Source organism: Miniopterus natalensis, chromosome 4, assembly GCF_054644295.1.
Source record: "Miniopterus natalensis isolate mMinNat1 chromosome 4, mMinNat1.hap1, whole genome shotgun sequence".
Lineage (NCBI taxonomy): Eukaryota > Metazoa > Chordata > Mammalia > Chiroptera > Miniopteridae > Miniopterus > Miniopterus natalensis.
This window is the reverse complement of record NC_142084.1, coordinates 40,287,071-40,296,340: the sequence shown is the minus strand read 5'-3', so window position 1 is coordinate 40,296,340 and position 9,270 is coordinate 40,287,071. Positions and strand designations below refer to the sequence as shown.

Below are 9,270 nucleotides of genomic sequence, written 5' to 3'. Positions count from 1 at the left end.
TATTTTAAAATCAAGTGAAAATTTTAGTGCCTTTTTCACCATGTCTAAAGAGCTTCCCCAACAGATACATCAAAAGAAATTGGTTCATTCCAAGTTGGAAATAAAGCATTTGTACCCCCAAAATTCTAATTCTCTTGGCGAAGAGAGGTCCCAGAACCTGTCCTTGATAGTGAAAAGACTTGGTTTTATTTTGTTACTTATTTTAAATACATTTTTATAGAAAAACAGAAGAGTATTACATTAAATTTAAATCTTGTTTCATTTGCTTTTGCATATTTCCATTTTTCCCAAGCTATCTGTCAATGAAACTTAATCTGGTAAAAGAACTGACCAACTGATTTCATGTCAAATATCCAAAGGAAACTGCATTTTTCCAGGTTATATTATAATCCAATTGGTGTAGAGAGAGTACTTACACGGATCTTTGCTGTTAGCCTTTTACTCCATCTAGTTTAGATTTAGATAGTCACTTTGAACAAAAAGATTGGATTACTCGCCTTTAGAGAAGTTTAAAAAGTAAACTACATAGTTCTGAAATGTCAAATTGAGGATGACTAAGTCCGCTGCTAAGTCAGTATATAAAATATCTCTTTCCAATAAAGAGTAATTGTGGACTTGAGGAAATAAAATTAGAAAAAGAGTCATGAATACTCATGGATTTGATGGATATGATAAAGACCTTCAGCCTCAATTTGCTATTTATCCATTTGAGTATTTTGAAAGCCAATACCAATATATACATGATTCATTCTATTCCTACTTTTAATTTAAGATCAATCCTCTTCTCTCCAAATCTCTTTGGTTTGGTTTGGTACATCTTTGCAACTCTAATTAATAAAAACTTTCAGAATATATTTTTCTAAAATTCTGCTTTCCCCATAAAACAAACACATTTAAGCTCGCTTAATTAATGGATAAAATTTCCATCTTGTTGGCAAGAGAAGTTGCTTTTTACCCTTGTAATAACATAGAGAAGATGAACTTAAAATGTGATAGTTTTAGAAGTCCAGGACCTGGGAGACAAAGAAAAACACTTGGTGAATGAGGGAGTAAACACAGTCCTTCACTCTCAACTGTTTAAGTAAATGGGTAGTTGTTGTTATGTTACTTTTCTTACAAGATCTTGGACAAACATGCATACATGTATTTCAAAATGCACGAAAGAAAACACCTATTTTATTTTTATCCAATATAAATAGTATATTTCCCGATTTACACTACTTTCACAAGATTTCTCTATTTGAAAATGTCACATTTGTAGAAGGAAAACTAGCACACTTGTCTCTTCCCTAAATGACTCCCCTCTCTCTTAATGCACATATCCTAGACCCTTAGATAACAGCCACATATGGGAAAGAGAATGTGCTATTTATTGAAGATAATTTTAATCCTAGATCAGTAAGCCTGATTTGCTACACATTCAACCCATTTAATTCATTTTCCCACTCTGGAAACAGTAAGCAAGCAGAAAGTTCTCCAGGTGGCTAGAACTGCACGGTCAAACACGTTGGAGTAGGGCAGAGTCCTGTGGTTACTATCCGTGGTGCTGAAATCAGTATCCAGCTTGATGAGATTGGAGGCTGGCTGTTTGAAAAGACTTTCAGGAAAACGGAACCTAAGAATAAAGGGATGAAATAGAAGAAGGGAGATTCAACCTCCAAAATACAGGAATAAAAACAAACCATCAATATCACTATATCTTAATTCACAATTCCTTCTTTTAAATCCCTACAACTTCTGGTTTTCTTAGGCATCTATGCAATGCACCCCGTTATTTCCAAATGAACACATGGATTTGGTTTCTTCAAGTGTCTTCTCATTTCAGTTATAGGAAGAGAAATTCTTCTACCCATTAGCCATCCAACTTTTACAACTTTTTGTTACATCTGAAAATCACAACCAGTTTTCCAACAACATTTAACTTCAACTTGAGTCACTGTAACAATTTTCATTGACTCATAGGATATTTTCTAACCTCATCTTCAAAACGAGAAACATCCCCAGGTAGTTCTATATTAGAAGGTCACAGCTCAGCTTAGCAGAATTACCCCTGGAGGATGACCTGGTTCCTCTTTTGTTGGATCTATAGATTAGCATCATTAATAATACAAATATCTAGACCAGAGCTTTCCTGGGGGCCAGAGGGAGCAACTTGAAACCCTAATGTGTTGCTCAATTGTTGTAAGAAGTCTTAAAATTATTACAATGGGTAAGGAGGTGTCTTTAAACTAGGATCACAAAAAAGAAAAGTCTGTGTACCAAATGTGCAAAATTTCTTTGTGCCAGACCACCATTAGATGGACTTCCAGCAGCTCTGGGTATCTGTGTGAGTCATAGGAAAGGAGCAATAATTTGTGCCTTCTAACCACCTAGGATTTCTTCTTCAACCTCACTCTGCCTATTGCAGAATATGAGTTTCCTTAAAGGTATGAGGAGAGAGAGGGGGAGGGCTTTGCTTCCTGCTCCGGTTTGGGGGCACTGATTCCCATGAGTGGTGGCTAAACTGAGGACTATGGTGGGCCAGCCCCTAGGCCTCAACCAGGGTGTCCTACTCTCCCAACTAGACTTTGACTCTTGCCACACCCAGTCTCCCAGTGCTGCTAAAAACTGAACTGAGTTCCTTTCTTCCTTTTACCCATGCAACAACTCTGCTCACAAAGATGATCTTTGGAGAATTATTGCAGATCCATGGAAAGGACTCCAAGGGAGGTATTTAGAATCACATATCATGACCTCAACTGGGCAAAAAAGCAAAGCACCCTGTGAGATGAAATCTGGCTATTAGGAGGCCATTATAAACCCTGTCCTTTTATACTTTCCTAGAGAAACACCCCCTACTAAATCCAAGTCAGACTTTGATAACAGCCACTCCATAAAAAGCCATCAAAATGTGTTTCTGTTTTTTTAAAAATCCCCCATCAAAATAATTCCAATGTAAATGATTTAAAACATCACATTTTAAAAGCCGTTTAATTTTAATAGCACGTTTTAATGAAAAAAGCAGCATACTTTGCCAATGAAACATTAAAATCATCTCTTCAATGAAAGACAATCAAACAACACCAAAAATAATACATTACCATAGTAAATAAACCATCTATTAACAGAAACAAGAAGCCAGGTCATATACAGAACTCAAGACTTCAGAGATCCTCAAATGGAACAGCAATACAGCAAAATTTGTAAGAATATATCTATATGTGTGTCATTTTGAATGAAATATTTACAATAGATAAGGTACCAGTCATCACGTACCCATTTTTTTGTTCCAAAAGAATCCTACCAAACAATGTGAATTTACAAGCAGTGCACTGTCTTTCTTATAGTTCAAATTAGTTTTTCTACAAACAAACTTCCAAAAGGAAAAACCGAAGGAATCCCATAAATGTCAAAATGTAGTCAACCACGCAATTGAAAACCAGAAGATTGAAATACCTTGGTGAGATCTTAGAATCTGGAAGAACAAACACCAAGTGGCAAATGCACCTAAAGCTGGAAAATGATGCATTATAGTCATGCTTCCAACTGCTTCACTTCTCTTCCATTAGAGATGTGTGTGCGTGTGTGTGTGCGTGTGTGGGTGTGTGTGTGTGTGTGTGTGTGTAAAGGGGTGAGTGAGCACGCGTGTGCAGCAGCAGGGACAATGTGGGAATCCCCATTAAATATGTAACAAAGTAAACAATACTCTGGACAGTGGATCAGGTCTACACGATTAAGACATCCATTACTGAGTGTCAACTCACAAATCAGAACACTACCAGTAAAAACAAAGAAAAAATTCTTCATTCAAAGTGAGCATATACAAATGGGCCAAAAGAAACACAGTGTTAAGAGGAAAGCTGTAAAAATTCAGTTAAACTCATCAAACATAAACATTTTTTTTACTTCACTAGCCATACATTTCCCCCGCTTTTTAAAAGACGAAATAAGTTTAATTAATTAGAATGTGCACAAATTAAGTTGCTAGAGAGATAAATTAATAATTTACACAGGGTTGTTCGGCAATAATCTAATAATAGCTTTCAAGATCAGTGAACACAGCAGGCGCAACTCCTTGCTTAAGCATTAACACTTCAGAGAAGGAGGAAGGGGGGTAAGAACCACAATAAAAATATATATATAATATACAGTGTAAATGCAGAAAATCTGCCATCTTTTTTTTTTAATTCAAAATACTTTAGAGATGTCTCTATCACATTAAGCATCAACTCTAGTTTAAAGTTTCAGTCCTGAATCAATTTCTATTTCTGAAAAATAGCTGCAAAGTGTACTTTTAAACTTGAACAAGGGTGATGTCTCTAGGAGTAAAAACAAATCTTACTTGCTCATTCTGGGGGGGCCTTTGGAAAGGCTGTCTCTTCTGCCTTCCTGCAAACAGCCAGCTCCAGACTTCCTCTGAAGAAGTCCAGGTGCCTTTTCCGGGGGTGGGGTGGGGTCGAAGGGACCACTTCGCTGCCATTTGACAAATCCCTTCTTTTGTTTTTTGGGGGGGGTTTCCTGGCAGAAGTCGTTTCACATTCTCGCCGGGCTTGGGGCTCGGTGGCTCGCGCGCTCTCCAATCCCCGCTTTCTCTGGGTTCACATTTACTGGAATTACTTCTGGTCGCCAAAAGTGGAAAGAAAAGAGGCAGGAGAGAGAAGGGGGGGGGAGAGAGGGCATGAGGAGGGGCGCGTCCCTGGGGGGGCCAAGGGTCTCCTAAATGCCCGCAGAATATTTCATTCTTTTCTGTTTCTGCCTCTGGTTGCAGAACCAGACGCGCACCACGTTTTTCTTGAGGTCCAGCTTCTCGGCGATGGCGGCGATCTTCTCGGAGGAGGGCCGCGGCTGGATGGCGAAGTAGGCTTCCAGCGAGCGCTTCTCGGGCGCCGCGATGGACGTGCGTTTGCGCTTCTTCTCGGCGCCGTTGAAGAGCTCGGGCTTGGTGAGCTTCTCGCGGTGGGACTTCTCGGCCTCCTCGAGCCACGCTTGCAAGATAGGTTTGAGCGCGATCATATTGTTGTGCGACAACGTGAGGGACTCGAACCTGCAGATGGTGCTCTGGCTCAGCGAGCCCACGCCGGGGATCTTGAGGTTGGCCAGCGCCGAGCCCACATCCGCCTGGGTCACCCCCAGCTTGATGCGGCGCTGCTTGAAGCGCTCGGCGAAGGCCTCCAGGTCCCGCGGGTCGGCGTCCACGTCGCTCATGCAGCCCATGTGCGAGGGCAGCCCGTGCGCGTGGGCCATGCTGAGCGCGGCTTGGTGCATGGGGTTCATGGTCGCCATGTGCGGCGCGTGAGCCGGCGTGGAGACCACCGCGCCGTCGGGGCCCGCCATGGCGCCCAGGGCCAGCCCGGGGCTCAGGTGCTCCAGCAGCTCTCCCTCGAGCGCCTGGTGCGGCTGGTGGTGGTGGTGATGGTGGTGGTGGTGGTGGTGGTGAGTGCCCGCCAGCGCGGACGGGTGCGAGATGGGCACCGACGACGACGAGGCGGACGAGGTGCACGGGATGGTGTTCATGGTGTGGTAGGTGGCGTCCGGCTTGAAGGGGCTGTGGTGGGGCGGGTGGTGGTGGTGGCTCTTGCTCTGGGAGACGATGTCCACAGCCGCCAGAGCCTCGGCGCGGGCCAGGAGACTCTCATCCAGCCCGCCGAATATATTGCTCTGCAATTGCAAGTAAAACGCACACATTACGCTCAGCAGGGAATTGTGCGCGCGCTCTCCCGAAGCCCTGGCCCTTCGCTCCACGCCGCCGCCGCGCCTACAACATTCCCAGAACGTTAAAATAATAATAGTAATAACAATAATGCTGGAAATTGCAGGTGAGGAGGCGGAGAGAGGGGCAGGAAGCCGCCTGAGAAGCCGAGCGTGCACGCAGAGGCGGCAAGTGAGCCTGCAAACACAACACAACACAACGCGCACACAGGCAACATCCCAGGTCATAAAAATTAATATGAAAGGAAAGACCCGCTGAATACATAAGAGGGGGGGGAACTGGTTGGAGGTGTGGGGTGATTTGCTGTGCAGACATGAAAAAAACATCAAGCAGATAAAGGAGGCTGTCAGAATGTGCCTCTAAGCGGTGATTATGCAGAAATACGCACCGGTGGGGTTGGAAGGCACGCTCTCCGCATCGCCTCGGAGCCCCCGCCGCTGCTCCCGCCGCTGCCGGAGCTGCTGCTCCGGCTGCCACCGCCCCCGCCGCCGCCGCCGGCAGTGCCCGAGCTGCTGGGAGAGCTGGCCGCGGGCGCCGCGGGCGCGGAGGCGCCGGGCGAGGCGCTGTGCAGCGCCGAGTACTTGGGCTCCACGTGCAGGCTGCCGCCGTGCGGCATGCTGAACGCCTGCTTGCTGTTCAGGGACATCATCATCATCTTCCCGGCCCGCCGGAGCCCTCGTGGGTAGCCCTCGTAGGTAGTGACCCCGGCTGCCGGGACCCTCCGGAGAGGCGCCGGGCGAGAGCGGCCGCGGGGAAGGGCGGTGCGAAGTTGCGCTCACGCGCCGCCTCTCCGAGCTCGGCGCGCCTGGACCGGGCCACGCGCTCCTTCGCCGGCTCCCGCGTCAGTCTGTTCGGATGCTGGGCTCCGCTAGGCGGTGGCTGCAGACCTTGGCACCCGAAACTGCCCGCGCGCCTCGCGGCCGCGGAGTTATACTCCCCTCTCCCCGCTCCAGCCCCCGCACTCCCCCCCTTCCCGCCCGCCCTCCCGCGCGCCTTCGCCCGCCCCTGCTCGGATTCCAGCGTCGCGCCGGTTCCGTCTCTGCTCCCTCCAGGCTTCGGCCTTTTCAGCTCTCCAGATTCCCTCCTCCTGCTCTCCCGCCGCGCCCTCCACCCCCCCTTCCCGCTCCCGCCAGCTCTCGGACGCCGCCGCCCCTTCCCGGCGCCCCGCAGCTCTCACTTACCTTAGGGTCCCACTCCACCCCACCCCACTGGCCAGGTCTACACTCCAGCCCCGGGGTGGCTCCTACTTAGGAGCTGGCCTGCAGTCCCTTCTGCGGACCCGCCTCGCCGGGTAAAGAAACTCCTAAATAAAGTTGTGCGCCACGCCAACCTCGGGTGGGGTTTTCCCTAGACTACTAAGAGCGCCTCTTACCTGGCTGCCGCCCCCGCCCGCCGCTTACCGCGAAGTTCCATGCCTCCGCCCCCACTTGACCCGCCCCTCCCCGCAGCTCAGGTGACCCTGATCCCAGCTCCGGCCACGCGGGTGGATGCAGACGCCGCCGCGGACCCGGCCCCTCCGCGCTGCTCCGCGCTTCGGTCTGGTGCGCGCGGCGGCTGGTGATCCGCTCTGCACCCCCTCGGCCCGGCGGGTGCCTGGTGCCGAAGAGACCTGGGGTCGACAGGGCTGCAGGGCTTTCTCTCCCTCGGTTTCTCGCAGCTCTCAGCGGATTGGACGGCCGCCGAGCCGGCCCGGGTCGCCTATGCGCATGCGACTCCCCCCCACCCCGCCCCCGGTCCCCGTGAACCCCCCCAGCACCGCCACCGACACACACTCCTCTCCACCCTCTTTTCTCTTCCTCCGGATCTCTCTCCTCCTCCCGGTATCCAGTTCAGTGTGAGTTGGGTCTTGGGCGGATCCACGGGCAAACCCTGCCATTGGATTTATTACCCTTCATTAGCCACAATCAAAGGAGGAAGGGGCAACTGACAGAGGGAGAGGCAGGGCCAGAGATCACAGAGCGCATGTGCTGCTGAACTCCCCCCACCCCAATACACACACACACACCCTCAAGGGCTGGCACGAGTCCCACTCATCTTCATTTCCACAGTCACTCGGCGCAGACATAGCCTATTTTTAGCCAACACTTCTCTCGCACTTTTGTCCCAGTGGGGACCACTTTTCTTAGAAGTGGACACACACTGTTCCAACTGTAAAAGAAGGAGACAACCTCTCCTACACGCACACACACACACACACACACCCGCACGCACACGCACGCACAACACAGCCTTCCTCTCCTCGCCGCTCCGGTGCCTTCTCTCGACTTCCCTCGGTGTTGGGAGCTGCTGTCACCTCCCCAGAGCGCGGAAGGAACGGGGTGCAGGCGAGGGTGAGAAGGCCCGGACACCCGGACGCTGGAGTCTGCGGTTGGCCCGGCCGGGACGGCGGTGCCCGGGAGCAGGTGCAGGCGCAGGGTGCCTGGGGAAGGCGAGCAGGTGCGCGAGCAGGCGGCAGGCCTGAGAGGCGCTGGCGAGCGCTGGCTGGGACAAAACAGAGTGGGAAGGAGCTGGGCAAGGGGGGCTCTCGAGGGGTCAGCACCCGGAAGCCCCGCGGCGGCTGAGAGAAGGGGGCAGTGGGTTCACCCCTGACCTTAGCGGGGCGGGAAGACAGGTTCAAGTTGGGAGCTCAGTCCTTGCGGGTCCGCAGGGGACTGGGAAGGCCTCAGCGCACTGCGCGCGACGGGCTCTGTCCATGGTCCTTAACCCCCTTGCGCTTCCCGGTGCGGCTCCGGGGCTTGCCTTTCTCCCTCCTTGCGCAGAGAAACAAGTGCAGAGCAGCCGAAGGGGGTTCCTCCTACCTGCGGCGTTCCGGAGCTGAGCCGAGAGGCCCGGACCGGGGGCTGGAGAGGGGGTGTTGACATAAATGAACGTGGCTTGCTCAGACGGTTCAAGTAAATGCTTAGGTGTTTAATTTCTATATCAACAACAGCCAGGGTAATTTTCAAGGAAATAAAAAAAAATGACATTGTACAGCTCTCACTGTCTCAAGCTTCGAGAAATGAAATAAATCAAAGTTAAAAGCTTGAGTATCATTTAATTACAGTGCGAACAGCGCTTTGAAAGAAGTAGAGCAACATCTCTAAACAAATTATGACTGGGCCAGGAAGGAATTATTAGATTGAAATTTCATTTAGGCTCGGGAGACACCACGCTTCACTGTGTAATCTGCTATGCCTCATCTGATTTGTATGCTTAATTCAGCTTGACGAATTTATTAGTTTTCATAATAGTGAAAAAATTGAGCAGCACTATGGGCTAATGCATTGTGTGTACTATAAATTGTATGTCGTCGTGGAAAGACTGAAGTCTATAGAAATCTTTTATTAATGCCGGCATAGAAGGGAGGATTTTTGTGCAAGCCTGGAGAGGTTCACACCAAACTCCACTGTTGCTGTGTCTCACTGGATCATTAACATATCGTCATGCTAATTAGACTACTTCATCAGTGATATAATTTCAAACTTCAAATTATGTTCTAATTAACAAGGGTTGTCCAATTTGCTTAATCTTCAAAAGGCTTTGGATGGTCTAATTAGTATAAACTGTTGAGCATCTCTAAAGTCTAATAAAAACCCATTAAA

The 9,270-nt window shown here is 49.2% G+C and overlaps 1 protein-coding gene across 1 annotated transcript; it reads right to left on the bottom strand.

The window, feature by feature from the left end:
• Positions 1 to 4,695: 4,695 nt before the first annotated feature.
• Positions 4,696 to 6,344, bottom strand: POU4F2 (POU class 4 homeobox 2). Its single transcript, XM_087815956.1, has 2 exons — positions 6,078 to 6,344; positions 4,696 to 5,637 (listed from the first exon to the last, which is right to left on the bottom strand). The coding sequence occupies exons 1-2, from the start codon at positions 6,342 to 6,344 to the stop codon at positions 4,696 to 4,698; spliced, it is 1,209 nt and encodes a 402-aa protein (XP_087672082.1).
• Between the last annotated feature and the right edge of the window lie 2,926 nt (positions 6,345 to 9,270).